The sequence below is a fragment of the Symphodus melops genome (assembly GCF_947650265.1).
Source record: "Symphodus melops genome assembly, chromosome: 6".
Taxonomy (NCBI): domain Eukaryota; kingdom Metazoa; phylum Chordata; class Actinopteri; order Labriformes; family Labridae; genus Symphodus; species Symphodus melops.
In genome coordinates this window covers 25,630,520-25,649,422 of record NC_136696.1, presented here as the reverse complement: position 1 = coordinate 25,649,422, position 18,903 = coordinate 25,630,520, and the positions used below count along the sequence as shown (strand labels likewise).

The window sequence follows — 18,903 nt, the reverse complement described above, 5'->3', positions numbered from 1 at the left end:
TCCATCCATCCATCCATGAAATTGGACCTCTGAACAGATTTCCCTGCCAATTGTAAACCCACCATGTCTAATCTGGATGACTCCTCACAGTGTTGTTGGCCAGGTATGTTGAACGCACAAGGAATTTAACTTCGGCAGACTGTGCTCGAAGAAAAGAAAAGCGCAACAACTTCGAGAGAGCGCAGTACCGTGGCAACCATCCTCGGCGCCATCTTGGCACATCATCCGAGGGTAATGTAAACAGGAAGTTAATGGCTAAAGAGGAAGAAGAAGAGAGGCGATATAGGGGACAAGAAGTTTAGAAATGAAGCGTGATGAGGTTTTAATCTCATTTATCGCAGAGTCAATGCATCGCTATAGTACTGGATTGTGGGCCATGTATCATATCACACCCTATTCAAATCCTGTCATAATGCTTCCTGTCCGCCACAGCAGAATAAATGTACAAATGATCAGACAGTTTTGTGAATTTTTGATGTGGCTGGTTCAATAATGTCATGAAATGCTTCGTCGTCCAAGCATTGGGAGTGCTAATTAGCTGACACGAGCTATTAAAGGTTACTTAAGCAGAGTATCAGGATCACTGTCAGCCTTCACGTTCAGTCAGTGTTCTGGGGCAGTAATGTTAGGTAAAGGGCAGGAGTGTTTTGATCGAGTTAACACAATGTTTTATGGCACAATTATGAGACGTTTGTTCTTTTGTTCCTTCTCAGGAGCAACAGAGCGTCTAAAAGCATTAATTCCTCTCTGGTTTATTTTTTTCTCTAATTAAATTCTGTAGAAGTACAACCCGGTCTTGTCTCCTCGTAAATTAGTGCATCCAATTGGATTAAATAATTCCAAAAAATTATAAATAAAAATGGTTAAAAAATGTGGGCAGATAAATATATCAGAAAGACTGTTCTTGATACGTATGCACATACATATGCACTTCACAGCAGCAGACTCTTCCTGGCATACCACAAAAACAAAAATGTCAACTTTATTCGTGGCGTCGGGGTCATTCTCCGTTGAGAACAAACGTCATTACAAAGTTCAGATGCAATAGGTCCAGCGATTTATTGACAATTCAGCCTGAGAAAAAAACGGTGAAAATCAGCACTCACACTCGTAAGCACAGCTACGAAGACTACTACAAATTAGCCTGTGATCCTCGAGTTTTGTTTTTATCATAAACTTTGGATGCCAACATTTTCAGAAATAGTGCACCAAACTTCTGTTCCACAATTCCCAGAATACCCTTTAACTATCCGCACACATGTGAGGTGTGAAGTTGTAGGCGGAGGGTGACAGCAGAGCTCGAGATTGTTTTTACCCCTCCCATGCAGTAAACAACAGAAGCGTGTCTTACCCTTGACTTAAAATACATGTCATAAGATTGTATTTCAGCAAGGTCTCTGGAGACTGCTGCTTGTGAAAGATGGAGCTGCTTCCTCCTCCTCCATGATTGGATTCTCCAAGAATGATGATTGAATGTCATTGTGAAAAAGTGGAATCTTGAAACTAGATGTAACGGAACAGTTTCTTACTATCAACCTTCATTTAGGGCCTTGAAATATTGTTTTTGTTCAAATTGGTTAGGGATCAGTGTACCGCTCCTCAATACAAAATGAGATGTGAATTATCATTTTCTTCTGGTATGTTAAAATGATTTGTGCAGATCTTTCTCTCACCTGTGTGGATGCAGTGGGCACGGGGCATTTGGGATGCAGAGGGTATCGGGCATTTTCTCAGAAGTAAATGTTGGGCTTGTGGCATGCAGCATGCTGAGAGAAGCCTTCCCTGGATAAATAGAGGCTCTGAAATGTGTAAGAAAAGGTCACACACATCTCCTGGGGGTGCAAAAGGAGTGTTTCATTCATATTTTCTGTGTTCTCTGAAGGTCAAGGCTGAATCCACAGAGAGGGCAGGTTAAAGGTGAGCTGGGCATAAATAGCCAATGTGGAAAAGTGCGCAGCGCATAACCTTGTCACCTTGTCAATGTTTATGCCGGTAAACTCAATATAATGAAACGGCTGTGATACAAGTTGAGTTACTGAAGGTCTTTAATGGATTTCAGTGGACTAAGTTCAATTGAAAAAGACATTTCTCTGTGCTGCTACAACATTGATGACAAAATTCATTATTTGTATTTTTTACTCTGCTCTCTTTTTAAACTATCAGATCGTCCTTATGCATCATTTACCTTTGCAGCACAGACAGCCCTTTAACCAAAAAAAAAAAAAAAAAACTTAGAATAAGAATAAAATAGCCTTGTGTGGCTGTCACTGAGCGATAAATGCATCTTTGGGAAAAGGTCACACTGCTTGTTGTTTTTGAAGCTGCGGCTGGGTTTTGACAGTACCTGCTTCTCTCAAAGACTCCTTTGAAATCCTGTTTAGAGAAACACAAATAAAAGTGACATCTTGTGGCTTACTCTGTATGAAAGGCTTCACTCTCAATTGAAGAGATAACCCCAATTATACACTTTTATCATCCATACACGGTCAAGGTTTTTTAGTAAATCATAAGCTCGGTCAGAGACAGTTATTTATGGCAGCAGAAACCTTTTTTTTTATACAATGGCTGATTTTCTTCAACAGGGTGCAGAAAAAGGATTTGCTTGCGTACATCTGCTTGATTCTTAAGCAGAGGAAAGAGTATCACCTCCCTGGTCGACTTTGTCAGCGTCTCTATACAGAACATCTCTGTCACCTCCAGCTTGACGACTTTTTCTCTCTCACTTTGGAGTTCAATGCCAGCGCTCACTTTTCATGTCCCTGATATAACTAATAAGGACGGACATGTAAACAGTTATGACTCCTCTGCACGTCTAAAGACTCACACGCATGAAGAAATCCAATATGGTTGAGACTGAACCAAGTAATTTCATATACTGTATGTATATAAGGTCCCTTTTTAATACCATTGTCTTATACAGTCAACTTATTTCCGGCATAGACTGCTTTTTCACAACCGTTCTAAAATAAGCTGACTCTGACTGATGGGTGTTACAGTGTGGGTGGTGATTCAAGTTCTTTAATGAACTCAAGGTGTGGACGTGACCTCGGTTAACTTCTTTTTCATTTCCCCTTTCGGGATATCATGACACAACAAGCTAATTAAGTCTGTAATCACTTTGTACTTGTAAAAAACGCACAAAGGTGTTGGCTGGTGGTTTCGATGAGGGCCAGTGGACTGATGTATAATAAACACAGCTAATTGGGTCGGAGATCTTTATCCTCAAGAAGCAATAAGACGGGTCACTGCAGACCTGAAAGGTTTCCTGAAGGATGGGAGGACAGCGATGAAGAGAGAGACACAAGGAGGCTGGAGAGAACAACAAGGTTAGAAGTGTTGTGGATGGCTGGCACACAGGTTTTCTATTGTTTGTGGGGTTTAAAGTTTGTGGTTGGAGGGGAAGGTACAGTAATAATGAGTCCTGGAGAGGACGCTGGAATAGAGCAGCGTTCCCTAAAACACCTTTGAGTTGAATTCCCAACTACAGGCTCAGTCTGCCCTCTTGTGGAGACTTCAATGAACTAAAGTAACATGACTTCAACCCTCCTTGAGCACACAGGGTTTTGTTTAACGTTTAGTTTATCTTCATTTCTACACAGTGTATGTTCATCATGCCCATTTGCAAAAAGTGAATATAAGTGTTAGTATCTGTTCTTAATAAATGAGCAGATCAGTCTTCATTGTTTGCTAAACATCAGACGTTAAAATCGTGAAATAACCATTTAATTAAAATGTCTTCATCACTCTTCGTTAGCTGCTTTAAGAAAAGAGGGTAAACAAAGGTGACAAGAAAGCCTGCAAAACAAATTTCCTTAATCTCCATTTATGTTCTTCATCTACAAACTGTTCTTTTAATAGACACCATCAATCAGATACTGTATAAAGGGGGAAGACAGCATCAGGATTGAGAGATGGTGCCTGTCTACCAACTGAGCTGAAACCCTGAAAGTGTTTTGACACTTATCCCGCGGCATGGGGTGATAGGCATGTAAAATTTATAAAAATGGTCCAGTTTGCTTTTGCACATCATGTAATGGCATCAGTATTGATTTCAATCTGTTTCACTGCCAGCTAAAAACTCCGTAAAGGAGCTTTAATGAGATATTTACATTTCAGCAGCCACCTGCTGATTACACCCATTAGCAGCCAATCCAGCTGATGTTGCATTTGAATTCTAAGCATTTAAGTATTTTTCATTTGTGTTTAAATCAAAGAATTTAAAAGAGTCTAAATGACCTTTTAGAGACATGTGCCAAACAGCTGAAAAGTTGTTTTGTTCTTCCTTGTTTGAATGTATTACCAAATTAGGTAAGCAGGCTTGATTAAACAGTCTGACATATCAGTCTGACTTAAACATATAAGATAGTTTACACTATTTAACAGTGTTATGAGGATCACACGCTCCCAACATTTTGCTGGAGCAGAAGTTTTCTGTGAACTCTGCAGGAGGAAAAAGTGAAGAGGTGGAGGATTGATTAGTTGGAAGAGCCAGGCTGAGTTTTGGGGCATCTAAGGTGATAGAGGTCCCCGCTTATTTTCCCGGCTGCGTGGAGAGGAGGAGGTCGTGACCCCATGGCCTTCACAGCAGATTGAGTGATGTGCTGCAGTTTGTCCTTGGCGAGGACCGACAAAATCTAGTAGTTGGGGATGGAGTCAAAAATGAAGTTATAAAAGTTGAAGATAGGACTTTTTTAAATTACTGACAGTAGATTTTGATTGGCTCAGAGGGAGCAGGGTGAATGAGCTCCTGCACAGAACATCCTGCAGCTTGAGTTGGTGAATTGAATTTTTAGAAAAACGACAAAATAATAGATAAATGTCTCATGGGTCATTTACAGCCTCAAGCATCTAACATGTACTCTGATTTTTTAGAATAAAAATAAGCAAGGTTTATGGAGTTTATTGGTGAGTCTGCAGAATATTGTGCAACATTTTTCCATTAAGAACTTTTGTAAATGTACAATGAGAAATGGAGAACGAGTTTATTCCACTTAAAATTACTGACAGATCTCATTTCACTTGAAGCCTTTCGACCTATCTTCAAACACAAAACATGGACAACCACTGGACAGTGCCTAATGTGTTTTTGAGTGTTTATCTCACAACTCTGAACTTTATCTGCCAACCAATTTGCACTTTTTTTTTTTTTTTTTTTTTTTTTAAGGATTTATTTTGGGCCTTTTATGCCTTTATTATAGAGGGAGGAAGGTGGATAGAGTCGGAAATGAGGGAGAGAGAGTGGGGAGAGACATGCGGGAAATGGGCCACAGGCCGGACGCGAACCCGGGCCGCCCGCGCGCGAGGACTATAGCCTCAATACATGGGATCGTGCGCCTTGCCACTGCGCCACCGACGATCCCCAATTTGCACATTTTAATTGTTATTCTGCTCTCAACTTATTGTTTGCAAACCGTTTTCTTAATCATGTCATATTTATCATCTGCCCCCTAAGCCAGGTCGCCCTTGTGAAAGAGGACTTGATCTCAATGGGTTAATTACCTAGTTAAATATATAACTTTTTGTGATAAAATTGCATTGATGCATTGTGTCCTCAGGCAGGCAACTGCTTCTCAATCATTCCAGAAACAAGGGAAACCAAGTCTTAATGTTCAAAAACAGGGGAACAGAACTGACTGAACCTAAAGACAATTTAGGACGCAGTCATGTAAAAGGTTTCCCTGCTCAGCGGTACATGCACTATTCCTTTGAGAACCACACTTTGTCAGTGACAGTCAACAAAGCAAAATAAAGAGGAATAATCTGTCTATAGGAGAGGAAAAAAAATTAAGGAAAAAAGTAGAAGACAAGTAGGCCTGGCAGATATGGTTGTTTGACGCTAATTGATTTTTGCCTAGGGCCCCAACAGACTCTGGAATTGCCACTGCACACACTAACCACTGTGCCCCACATTCATTTATCTAATTAAAATTTCTATATAGCCAGATTACACCTGAAGTCATTAAAGGATACCTTAACCAGCTGTCATTAAAAGAAAGCATGAACACCAATTCCTTTGTTTGTTGTTGTTGTTCATATGTCCCCTCTTCCTTCCCTCCAAGCAGTAAACCTATAGAGGAAACACTGAATGCGTTTTAAAAAAAAACAAAAAAAACAATTATTATTATTATTATTATTATTATTATTATTATTATTATCATTATTATTATTATTATAAGTTGTATTTTTTTTTTCTGCACTGCAGATGTTAAATTGCATGTCAATCATCTAAAGAAGGCGGTCCTTCTCGATTTAATATGCCTCTCATTGGACAACATGCGCTACTGGTAACGCCTCATAATCGTGTCTTTACTGTGATTGGTCAATCTTGACATGGCAACGAATTACGCATCCAATGAAAATCGGTGACTTCTCTTGTCCCCCGTCGAGCTCTTCTTGAGCTCCGCTAAGCTAGCTAACGCAAACAAGCCGAGAGGCGATCTTGATGTGTGTACGTGCGGTTATCTTTCTGACTTTTTAGCTCACTAGATATCCGTAGCAAAACCAGCATTTATTTTTGCAAACGCATTTTTTCTTCTGTTGCACTCGAAAAAAAAACAACAACACAAAACTGAAGTTGCTTTGGTGAAGGTAAGACAGATTTCCCTTCCCACCGGCTCATCCAAAATGGCTCCTGTTAGCCAGCAAAGCTAAAACACTAAAACAGCTCTCCTGAGCTAACGGGAGCCGGTGTTACGATGAGAAATGCATCCCTGCCAAGAAGTGCATGCACCTCCCGGAAGTGTTAGACAACTCCTATGAAATGTTATTTCTGATGGCAGATAGGTGAATGCCAAAGTACGACAAGTTAATACATGAGAAAGTTAAAGTGTCGTTGCTCTGTATACTTGATAGAAGACGCACTTTAAATAGCCTGCAATGACGGTGTTTGACATGGAAGTGTCTGTGGAGGAATTCAAAGAATGCGACAGTGCTTAAATTATGTCTGCCATTTATATACGTTTATCATTATTTATTTTTTACGCTGTCCTGCGAGCTCATTTACATTGAAGTGGAAAATGGCGTCGTCGCCTAGCTACGCTAACGAGTATTTACTGAACAAAAAAGAAGGCGGTGATTAATCGGTTACGGTTTATTTTTAAATATATATTATGCACAATTAAGTGTAAAGATACAGGGGATTTATTTCACGTTTATTCGAGGAGAACTGGGGCTGTAACCGTCCTGTCATGTCTGTCATGGTGGGATTGGTCGATACAAGCAAAAATGAAAAACAACATTAGCGGCTAACCTCGCCGCCCTGCCCCATTTTACTGCACCATAGATGGGGAGCTTTTACATCCTAGTGTTACTCCGTATTTTTTTTTCTTGATTAAACTGCAAACGCGACACAAGAGATACTGGACAGGTGGCTGTGTAAATATTTAACCGTAAACATTTCGTTTCCATTCGTCGCCTTAAAGCAAGTTTGACCCTGAGCTAACTTCGCTATTAGCAACGCATCTTCGCCTCGTAGCTTAGCAACAAGGGGCCACGGTTTTTTTTTTCTTTGCAGCTTCAAAATAAGCGTTAAACAAGTCTATTTTGGTTTATAACGCATCGTGGATGTGATAATAAATCTCAGTGTAGCGTTGTTTTTTATCCCCTGTATGTAGGCCTTTAACAAAGACATGGAGTCTTTATCAAGCTGTCATTTGAAAACGCTCAATATCAAACAACATCGTGACCCAGTTAAGAAATGTGTGGCTAATGATGAAGCCAGAGTATGTGTTGTTTTCCCCCCCCTTCCCTTCATGCAGTCACTAATCGCCCCTCCCTTTTTTTCTCTTCCTCAGCACCGTTTTCCCCCATCCCCTCCTATTATTCTTATTCTTTTGAGTATTCTTCATTGCCAAGCCGCCAAAGTGGAGAGTGTGATTGCAGAAGGGGGTGCTTCTCGTTTCAGGTAATGTTAAAAACCATGCCTGTAGCTATTTTTTCCCCATGTTTACCACTCTGCTCGTGTTCTGGGCAGGGACTTCCGGCCCTCAGAACAAAGCAGGATGTGGGAAGGCTCAAAATGGCAGTCAGACATTTTACTCTCTGAAACCTTTTGCAAAAAGTGGGAGGGTGGGTTTGACATAATAAGCCCTACCCTAAGAGGATTTCTGTTCTGTTGGGGGAATATTAGGGGTGGCAGCACACCAAATACAGAGTCAATGTGACACAAACTGGATTTGAATTTTGACATGTAAAACAGCTGATTATCAAAAGGATCGTAGTGGGTTTTAAGGATGCAGTATTTATGGTGCAATCTTCACAGACTGCTTCAGTCACATCTGTTTTCACATGTCATTTGACAGCTGGCAAATTGTTTTTATTGATCCTCAAAGTGTGTCATCGACCTCACCAGGCTTGCAGACGCTTTGAAAATACCAGTGATCAGTTTCTGCATGTGCCACAATGCTGCTGTGATTTGAACAGGATGTACTGGAGATGTGATCATTAGCAGGTGTCTGCTTTCCTGCTGACTCCTCCAATTAGCAGTCTGTAAAATGCACCCTGTTTTGATTATTCTGCGTCACAGCATGAAGAGAAGTTAAGCCACAAATCACTGATGATGCCAGCGACATTTTGCAGCAGGAATTCAGCAGCGAACAATCTGCGGTTCATCAATAACACGGGTATGACGATAACTGATCCAAGACAAGTTTCAAAGTTAGAAATGAATTCAGAGGTGATGCGAAACAAAGGAAGAAAAATGTTCAATCTGTGAAAAAGAAAACAAACAGCCTACTAATTAAAGCCTCAATACGGAAGTGAAGAAGGAATATGATTTCCAGTTCTGCTGAATCCAGAACGCCGTCTTTACTGAAGTGGCTGATTGGATTGTTTTCTTGAAGGAGGATTTTACCAATCATGCTTCTTTGTTTTTCACTTCAGAGCTGTAAATTCCATCAGTCAGTTGTAAGCGAGGGCTCCTCAGTGTCCTCAGCATTCATAAAGGTTGAATGAATAAATGAGCAGTGCTGTTTGTCTTGTACCCCCGAGGTAAAGATCATTCACCCTGTGGACTGCTGCATGCTCTAATGTGATTCCCTGTGTGTGTGTGTGCTGGTTTCAGTGCTTCTTCGGGGGGAGGAGGTGGTAGGGGTGCACCTCAGCACCATCCCAAGACTGTCGGCAACAGGTTGGTCATAATTCCTCTACAACACGACGACTGTTTGGTGATGTCATGAGTGCAGCTGCGGCTCAGGTGACTTGATGAATCCCACTGCAGAGAGAGAGGACCCCATCGTTTTGTTTGGAGTCGTGAAAGTAATGGTCTGCAGAAAGCGCGTCTTTAAGAACCCCACGCCTTATCTTCACATCATCATGTCGTTGATGACCTTTAAATGGACATCGTTCAAAGCACACACGGCCTATTTAGAACTATGTTTCAGGGTTTAGATTTCGGGTTATGTGTTGTTGTTTTTAAAAGTGCTTTTGAGATTCTTATGAAGAACTTCTATCACTTTAAGAACGGGCTAAAGGAGCTCCAGGCGGGCGGCCCGGGTCGGAGTCCCAAATCTCTCTCTCACTGATTCAAACTCTATTCACTATTCTGTCTCTACACGATAAAGACACGAAAGCCCCGAAATCAACCTGAAAAGAACACATTTCTTAATTCTTAAAAAGGCTCTTCTGTCTGATATTTAAACAGAAAAATCCCCCTGCAGAGATGGTAGCATGCGGATGATGTCACTTGATTTAAAGGAGGGTTTTTTTTTTGAGGGGGTCATCATGAGATTCTGCAGACTCAGTCTCTCCTTTTTTTTTTTTTTACTTCTACAGCGAGTTCCTGGGGAAAACCCCAGGGCAAAGCGTTCAGAGATGGGTTCCTTCACGAAGCACTAGACGAGATGTCAACTCCAGCAACGAAAAAGAGCGCCACGATGCAATCTTCAGGAAAGTGAGGGGGTAAGGCTCCACACTAAGAAGTCAGCTATCCATCCCTCGGGAGATGAAAAGCAGCCAATCATCTACCGCTCCCCGAGCAACACAACACACATGCAGCACTGGCCGTGTCCTGTCTGAACAGCCTGTCTTTAGTACAGCTACAAGACCTGATGCTTCCCCTCAGGAATGTTGGCTAGCTGACGATGAAAACAATGATTAAGCTGTAATTTGGAGGATTTAAAAAAAAATGTTTTTAACATTGTCTCACAGATTGTGAAATCTTCCAGAAAAAAAACAGTAAAAAAAGAAAACAGAACAAGTAGAGCGTTACGAAATGTGCTGAGCAGCAACTTGTGCATCCTTGTCACTACCCAGGGCGAGGCGACTCCAGCTGCTGACGCCGCCTGCTCACTGAATCAGAAACGACTGAGTGAAGATGTGTGTCTGTGGCTTCATAAATCATTCATCTCTGACTCATGAAACCAGGGATGCTGCAGCCGTGTGTGCAGCGTGAAGCGCTGCTTGGCGAGCATCAGTGATGAAGTGGTTGGATGATGTTTCTAGAAGCTCCGTGGTGTCTTCTAGACTGATGCAGGACATCTTTGTGTGTCATCGGTTTCTTGTTGTGTGATGAACAACTTTCACTGTGAACAGTGATAATGGATAAAGTGGAGGGGCACTGATGGCCTTGTGATGAGGTTGGGCCCCATGTACAGAGGCGGTAGTACTCAAAGCTGGTCGCCCGGGTTCAAGTCCGACATGTGACTCCTCCTGTACATCACTCTCTCTCCCGCTGTGTCCACACGCTGAAGAGACGATGTCACCTGTTTTACGTCTCCACTCTGGTGTCAGTTCTTTCCGTTTCTTTCTGACCGTTTCACTGCGTTTCCAGCCTTTCAGTTGACTTGATGTGTTTTGACCACAGCGGGCCTCTATCCACCGTCCTAAAGCCCCGACATCCGTCTGAATAGAGGAGAGGTGGTGGAAAATGGGACGTCTGAAATGAGTTTAGCCGTCAACTTTGTGTCGAGCTTTACGTAGAATCTCTGAAATAAATCCTGTTGTGGCCGAAGCTGCAGGTCAACATGTCTCGCTGCTTTCAGCTCAGTGTTATCGAAGCGTCAGACCAGTTCACGTGTCTTAGTAATAGATTTGTCGCTGCAGGCTGATGAAGGGAACTGAAGTCAGATTTGGTCTTTGATTGTCATTTAAATGGATTGATGCCTCTAATGGTGTGTGTGTGAGGTGAAACACGAAGGGTTAAACACCTCTTCCTCCTGCATTTGTTTTCGTCATTTTTATATGAACATGTGCAATAAACGCATTGTTGTCCGATAAGTTAGGAACTGTAATTTGGGCTTTGACGGTGCAGCCAGAAGTCAACCATCGTTATCAGCACCACGGCTGAGGAAGAAGAGATGATGTAGCTAATAGGAGCCAAACATTTTATTGGACTGCTCTGCAAAAACACAAACACCTCCCATGTCAGGATTGTTTTTCTTCTTAACTTGATTTTTTATTTTTTATTTTTTTCTTCAAGGGTTTTCCTGCCAGACTTTTATTTTTTATTTTTTGCCTCCTGCGTGTAATGGCCTTCTTGATAACATATCTGATCCCAGCATCTCGATCCTGCACTCTTATGTTGACCCCCCCCTTGTTTTTTCTTTTCTTTTCAGCATACTCAACAAACTCACGCCTGAAAAGTTTGACAAGCTATGCCTTGAGCTCCTGAACGTGGGCGTAGATTCAAAACTCGTCCTTAAAGGAATCATCTTGCTGGTAAGCCTACATCTCTCTCTCTCTCCTTCTCTCGGACTCTCCGCTCACTGGAAAATGTCTCTATGCATTCTTGGCCGGCTGCTCTGAGTGAGTCATAACTCGTACGTTCTAATGACCCGAGTGGTCCCTCTCTTTGTTTCTGCTTTCCTCCCACGCTGTGGTTCAGATTGTAGACAAAGCCCTAGAAGAGCCGAAGTATAGCTCACTCTATGCTCAGCTATGTCTGCGCTTGGCAGAGGACGCACCAAACTTTGATGGCCCTTCATCTGAGATCCAAACATCCCAAAAGCAGAGCACAGTAAGTGAGGCTCCTTTCATCCTGCTACAGTTTGAAAAAAAAAAAAAAAAAAAAAAAAAAAGGATCAGAGCCAGAGTACGTTTGGTCCTCTCCTTTACACGACCACGCTGCCGTTACCTCTGAGCAGGCTATCATTAAGTCATCAGTAGCACCCTGTTGTTGTTGTTGTTATTATTAACGCCTCAATGCCCCGTCACTGTCAATGTGTTTCTTGCACATGATCAGTTGTGAATATTCTATCAGTCAAACAAATGTTTATTTTGCTTTCACAGACCTTCCGAAGACTGCTGATTTCCAAACTTCAAGATGAATTTGAAAACCGCACCAGAAATGTTGAAAGTGAGTCCTGTCGAGTCTGTTTGAGTTCAGAGAAGTAACCGCACAGACCTTTTTATCTTACGGTTTGTTTGCTGGGAGGTGTAGCCGTATTTTTGTCTTTGTGCGTTTCACCTGCTAACGTGCGTTTGTCTTCTCTCCCTTCAGTCTATGACAAACATGACAACCCTCTCACTTCTGAGGAGGAGGAGCAGCGTAACATTGCCAAGATCAAGATGCTTGGCAACATTAAATTCATCGGGGAACTTGGCAAACTCGACCTCATCCACGAATCTATCCTTCATAAGTGCATCAAAACAGTACGTGCGCTCTTTAAGCCTTCTCTAGAAACGTGCGCGGTGTCAGTGTTCGAAGGCACTCGTGCTGCAAATGTCACAGAGGACCTTGTCTGACCTCCTTGCTTTCCTCCTCTCCTCACACTTTGACTGAAGCTCCTGGAAAAGAAGAAGAGAGTCCAGCTCAAGGATATGGGAGAGGATCTGGAGTGCCTCTGTCAGATAATGAGAACAGTGGGGCCGAGACTCGACCATGAGAAAGCAAAGGTAACCGCTCGTCATCGTGTGTGTGTGTGTGTTGACTTGTCACCGGGGGATTATTCTGGCAAAAATCTTCATCATAACCTTTTTATAGGTCAGTAAGTCACTTGAGCTGTTTCATGCAGAAGTAAATCCCTCTAAGCTTCAGCAGAGAGCGAAACAAAGCAGACCTGTTTCATTCTGGCCTTTTGCAGTCATTTCAGGTCCTGGATTAGCTCTTGGACTTGCTGCACTCAGACTCACCTCCACTTGGCTCACTGCCAGCGTTACCATGCACTCCTGCTATACTGTAGTTCCAGACTCCTGTGTGTCCTCACCTGTCTGCTCTCTCTCTCCACTCTCCCCAGTCTTTAATGGATCAGTACTTTGGCCGTATGCGCTCCTTAATGAACAACAAGGAGTTGCCTGCAAGGATCCGCTTCCTGCTGCAAGACACAGTGGAACTGCGAGAAAACAACTGGGTCCCCCGCAAGGCTTTCATCGACAACGGACCAAAGACGATTAACCAGATCCGTCAGGATGCAGTTAAAGTGAGTCCAGCGACGCAGGGCGCTCGCTGTCTTAACCGTGTGAAGCCCAGTTTGAGGAGTGCTCGTGTCGAAGGGCTGCACAAATACACTTGTAAGACCGTTAATGCGTGGAGCGGGGTTGTCCCGACCTCACATTTTTAAACGTGGATATGACACGAGTAAAAATCAAACAATATGGTCGAACCAATTCTGTACTGTTACCACGGCAACAAAAATACAAGTTTTGAACATGCGATACACCGTGTATATGCACCGAAACATCCAAGTTAACTACACTGGTGTCTGCCCTGATGAAGGCCTGTATGGCTGAAACATGTTGCCATGTTTAATGAACCTTTAGCCTCGATGAATTAAAGGCGTTTTATTTTTAACCCTTTGAGCGCCTCAGACTTCTTCAAATCCCCCAACTGAAGAAGAAGCAAGAATTAGCAGAATATTTGTCACCGCCCTCCACGCGTCTGCTTTTTGAATGAACACTGGTAACGTGTGAGACGGTGCTCCCTCCCCTTTGCTCTGCTGTTGATCATTAAAAGAGAGGAGATTGTGTCGTGATCGTGAACAGCAGATTTTGAAAACCTTCGGATCAACATCATGAGGAGAATCTGTTTTTATGAGATGAGATGAGATGAGATTCAACTTTATTGTCATTACACATATACAAGTATAGTGCAACGAAATTATATATAACCATCAGGTTAATTACAGAGCTGCACAGGTCCAGACTTTGGATTTTTCTGTCACTTGGTGCAAAGTGTTCTTTCACCGAGTTAGAGCGAGTCCTCAGCCCTTTACACATTTTGAGTCTATAATGAATGATACTGGTGAGCTGCTGTGTGCGTAAATAGGTTCACAAGCTGCCTGAGAGTCGATGTCATCATCTCGATGTCCGTCACCTTTAATCACCTTCGTCTGCCGTGTGTCCCTGCAGGATTTGGGGGTTTTCATCCCAGCACCCATGTCTCAGGGAATGAGGATGGACTTCTTCCTGGAAAGCCCCTTCATGCCCAACAGAGTGAAACTGGACAGGGAGACTCTCGGGGGATTGGCCGATATGTTTGGACAGATGCCAGGTACGTGCTTCGTCGGCAGAGCGTTTTCTCTGCTGTAAATGTTTTTCGAACTTCAGCGACATTTTTCTGTCCCTTTTGAAACATTGGTGTGACTGTTCTGTTTAAACGAAGGCTCAGAAGTATGTGAGCGTGTGTCAGCTGGCTTCTTGTTCCTCGTGGTTCTGCTTCGTTTCCAGTAACGCGTCTGAATCCTCGCGCTCGGAGCCTCGTCTGTTGGTTCAATCTGCTCTGACGTGACCTTCAGTCTGCGTTGTTTTTCCTCTCAGGCGGTGGGATTGGAACTGGCCCGGGGGTTATTCAGGACAGGTACTCGCCCACCATGGGACGCCATCGCACCAACCCGCTCTTCAACGGCCACAGCGGCCACATCGCCCCTCAGCCGCAGTCACAGTTCGAAATGGGGCCAAAGTCTTTTGTTAAGTCCAACCAGGTAAATCCTGCAGGAAATGATGCTAACGCTGACTGCTGCGTCCGCACAGCTCCTGAGTTCAGGACCGTAATCCTCCGTCCCCCCTGTGACTCCCCACAGGTTCAGAACCAGCATTTCCTCAACCAGAACCAGAACCATGCAGCCCAGCAGCAGGTCCAGTCCAAGGACATGCCTCCGCGCTTCAGCAAGAAAGGACAGCTCAACGCAGACGAGGTAGCTGCGTCACAAAGCTCCCATCTTAATGATGCCGCCACGCCCGGTGATTATAAAAAGACGCGTTATTCTGAGGAACACAACCAGCTGCCAGTCCTTCCTCTTCCTCTTCCTCCTTGATCTCTCTCTCTCTCTCTCTCTCTCTCTCTCTCTCTCTCTCTCTCTCTCACACTCTCTCTCTCTTATTCCTCCACTCGTCTCTTCTTCAGACTGCTAGCTGGTCCGCTGACTGCGATTATGAGAGATGAGGGCATGGATTCAGATGAAGTGCACATTATTTTTTTAAATTGCTCCAGAGCACGTGACTAATCCCCTGGTCTGTTTCTGTGTCCACGACGCTGCAGATCAGCCTCAGACCTGCTCAGTCATTCCTCCTCAACAAGAACCAGGTGCCCAAGCTCCAGCCCCAGATCCCCAACATGATGCCACCCAGCGCCCAGCCCCCACGCACCCAAACCCCCCCGCTGGGCCAGGTAAGGACCCGCTTCATCCCCCTCAATCCGTTTTTACAAACACTCCAACACAGATGAAGAACAAGAGAACGTGTTGAAGGGTTTTTAAAAAAAAAGAAAGAGAGAAAACAAAAGCCGATCACGCTGCTGTTTCTTTGTGGACGCGCTTCATTTCTCACTCTTTGCCTCAGCCTCCACAGCTTGGACTGAAGACCAACCCTCCGCCCATCCAAGAGAAACCTCAGAAGATAAACAAGAAGCCTCCTCCTGCCAGGGAGGAGCTGCTGAAAATGACGGTAAACAGAAACAACTCCTCCTCGTCTGTTTCCTCTCAAACGACTGGAGACCTTTAAACATGACAGTTTCATGCACATTCATGTAAAGTTATAAACAACCTTCAGCCTAAAGTTAAGCACAGGTAGACTCTCTCTGTGAGGTTGCAGACCCTCCAAAAGAAAAGGGTTTAAAGTTGGTTCAACACGATTGGACGATGAACTTTTATCGCCATGGCATCTCTGTGCTGTTAGTGGTCCACAGCTGATTTAAGGCGTGTGCCTGTAGATTAACAGAAGACAGAGCAGTGAGCGGCTCCTCCTCGTTTTCACGTTTCAGTGTTTTTGTTTTTTTTAAGGCTCATTTCTTTGTGCTTGAATTGTGACGTCAGGAGGCGATCATGACCGAGTACTTGAACAGTAAGAACCTGACCGAGGCTGTGAGCGGCGTGCGAGAGATGAAGGCTCCCAAGCACTTCCTGCCTGAGATGCTGAGTAAGATCATCGTGTGTTCCCTGGACCGCCCCGATGAGGACAAAGAGCACGCCAGCACTCTGATCCACACACTGCGTACTGAAGGCCTCATCACCGGAGAGAACTTCATGCAGGTACGCGCATCACATCTGTTAAAATCCTGCACAGGATCGCATCATTCACCTGCAGGGAGAGGAGACAGACCTGTGTCCCCCCCCCCCCCCCCCCCCCATGTCTCATTATTTGCTGCTTCTGCAGGCCTTCCTCACCGTGCTGGACCAGTGCCCTAAGATCGAGCTGGACGTGCCCCTGGTCAAGTCCTACCTGGCCCAGTTTGCAGCTCGGGCCATCATCGCGGAGCTGGTGAGCGTGGCAGAAATGGCTCATCCCCTGGAGAACGGCACCCACTTCCCCCTCTTCCTGCTCTGTCTGCAACAGACGGCCAAGCTGAAGGACCGGGAGTGGCTGACCGACCTGTTCCAGCAGAGCAAGGTCAACATGCAGAAGATGCTCCCAGGTACTGCAGACATCCACTCAGTGAACTCTCAGCAGGCACAAACAACAACACAGGCAGCAGTTTTCTGTTTTTTTGTTGTTGTTTTTCCCCCAAGTCACAGACGTCTTCTTCTCTGCAGAAATCGATCAGAACAAGGACCGCATGCTGGAGATCCTGGAGGGGAAGGGCCTGAGCTTCCTGTTCCCGCTGCTGAAGCTGGAGAAAGAGCTGCTGAAGCAGATTAAGGCAGACCCCTCTCCACAGTCCATCTACAAGTGGATTAAAGACAACATTTCGCCCAAGCTTCACACGGACAAAGGCTTTGTCAACATCCTCATGACCAGGTGAATATACAGAAGCTATTTTTGGCTTCTTAAAAGAAAGTTGACAGTCTGAGCCTCCAGTGTAAACGGCTGCTCTTCTGGTCTCTCCCAGTTTCCTCCAGTACATCGCGCAGGAGCTGTGTGTGGCGGAGGTCGACGAGCAGCTGGCGGCCCCCTCCAAAGAGCAGCTGGAGCAGGAGAAACAGCTGCTGCTGGCCTTCAAGCCCGTCATGCAGAAGTTCCTGCACGACCACACCGAGCTGCAGGTCAGCGCCCTGTACGCCCTGCAGGTGCACTGCAACACCAGCACCTTCCCTAAAGGTACAGCCACCCCCCCCCCATCTACCCCCCCAAAGTCTGGAACAATTACCAAAGCAAGCTAAACCCATCCCGTCCTTTCAGTTTGTGTTCTGCATCAGACAACACAGAATAAAATGCTCTGATTAAAATTTGCTCTCCTGGTATTTCCACCCTGAGTCTAGAGCTAAACGTATGCGCAGGTCAGCCATGTTTTTTTCTTACAAAGGAGTGATGTCTCCTGGGAGAACTCAGGAGGGTCATTGCATTTAAAGAGACGCACACACCAAAACAGAGCGTCCTGAGAGAGCTGCTTCCTGCAGGGTCACAAATCTCTGCTTCTTGATTCATGGTATATTTGGACCAAATCACAGCACAGAGGACTGTTAGAAAAGGGCTAAAATATGTCCTCTTTGATACAAGTTATTAAAGTCTATGCATCTTGTCTCACATTCTTAGCTGATGAAAACTGGAAATAATAATGTATGTTTTTCTCCTAAGGCATGCTGCTGCGCTACTTTGTCAACTTCTACGACATGGAGATCATTGAAGAAGAAGCCTTCCTCGCCTGGAAAGAAGACATTACTCAAGAATTCCCTGGAAAAGGAAAAGCTTTATTCCAGGTACGGGACGTTCAGAAGGACCGCAGGTAGAGTGATGTTCTTGTCTGACTGTTCTCCCCCCTCCCTCAGGTCAACCAGTGGCTCACCTGGCTGGAAACGGCCGAGGAGGAGGAGTCTGAGGACGACGCAGATTGAGAAGCGGAACAGAAGCATCATGTTGTAGAAGATCGACCTCATCGTCATTATTACAGTCGCCTTTCCTTTATTCAACTCCATGCTTAAGTTAACCACTACCACGTGGCACTCGGCTGCTTCTGGCTTGCAAATTTAAAAAAAAAAAGAAGAAGAAGAAAAAAGCTTGTACCTGTCGAGGGCCTTGTGTGTTACCATGACGATACACTGAGAAGCATCTTTTGATCTGTTGCCTGATGGATGTTTGATTCTGGATCCGTGCTCTGATCAGCCACATGAATTCTGAAGTGGCTCATCCATGAGTTTTACTTTCTTTTATTATTTTTTGCTCTGACTGTGTTGAGTTTTTCTTTTCTTTTTTCTTTTTTTTTCTCAGTTTTGCATGTTCTTCATTTTTTTCGCCTAATTTTTACTGATTTGACCCTCCACATCGCTTGGAAACGAGAGTGTCCCTAAAACTGGTAGCCCTCTTTGCTAATGCTAGCTTAAGACCATTAACAAAAGGTTTCATTAGTGACCTGCTTTGTGATCTTCTGTAAGGGCCCAGCCTGGAGTTTCCCCTCAATCACACGCGTGTGTCATCTTTAATCAACAGCACTCTGCTTTTAAATCCCGAGTGCTGAGCGGTAAGGGCGACAAAGCAACAGCTGGCAGGATATTTGGACAAGCATTGAAGATGCACGTGTAGTCGGCTTATAAAAGAATCATTTTTATTGATTTGACCCTTCCTCCTTCCATCTGTCCGTCTTTGTCCTCTTTTATTACT

The 18,903-nt window shown here is 44.2% G+C and overlaps 1 protein-coding gene across 1 annotated transcript in view; it reads left to right on the top strand.

The window, feature by feature from the left end:
* eif4g2b (eukaryotic translation initiation factor 4, gamma 2b) overlaps nucleotides 1-18,864 on the top strand; it is a gene marked incomplete at its 5' end in the record, with an annotated part of 34,087 nt that extends 15,223 nt beyond the window's left edge. The window contains 21 exons of the mRNA XM_079346807.1: nucleotides 6,487-6,588; nucleotides 7,794-7,903; nucleotides 9,062-9,127; nucleotides 9,772-9,897; nucleotides 11,553-11,655; nucleotides 11,822-11,953; nucleotides 12,226-12,292; nucleotides 12,437-12,588; nucleotides 12,721-12,831; nucleotides 13,173-13,355; nucleotides 14,284-14,425; nucleotides 14,692-14,855; nucleotides 14,955-15,068; nucleotides 15,413-15,541; nucleotides 15,712-15,816; nucleotides 16,185-16,400; nucleotides 16,525-16,783; nucleotides 16,902-17,106; nucleotides 17,198-17,406; nucleotides 17,884-18,005; nucleotides 18,075-18,864. Coding sequence (XP_079202933.1) covers nucleotides 6,487-6,588; nucleotides 7,794-7,903; nucleotides 9,062-9,127; nucleotides 9,772-9,897; nucleotides 11,553-11,655; nucleotides 11,822-11,953; nucleotides 12,226-12,292; nucleotides 12,437-12,588; nucleotides 12,721-12,831; nucleotides 13,173-13,355; nucleotides 14,284-14,425; nucleotides 14,692-14,855; nucleotides 14,955-15,068; nucleotides 15,413-15,541; nucleotides 15,712-15,816; nucleotides 16,185-16,400; nucleotides 16,525-16,783; nucleotides 16,902-17,106; nucleotides 17,198-17,406; nucleotides 17,884-18,005; nucleotides 18,075-18,140 — 2,883 coding nt within the window. The 3' untranslated portion in view covers nucleotides 18,141-18,864. The remainder of the gene's footprint in view (nucleotides 1-6,486; nucleotides 6,589-7,793; nucleotides 7,904-9,061; nucleotides 9,128-9,771; nucleotides 9,898-11,552; nucleotides 11,656-11,821; nucleotides 11,954-12,225; nucleotides 12,293-12,436; nucleotides 12,589-12,720; nucleotides 12,832-13,172; nucleotides 13,356-14,283; nucleotides 14,426-14,691; nucleotides 14,856-14,954; nucleotides 15,069-15,412; nucleotides 15,542-15,711; nucleotides 15,817-16,184; nucleotides 16,401-16,524; nucleotides 16,784-16,901; nucleotides 17,107-17,197; nucleotides 17,407-17,883; nucleotides 18,006-18,074) is intronic.
* Nucleotides 18,865-18,903: the final 39 nt, after the last annotated feature.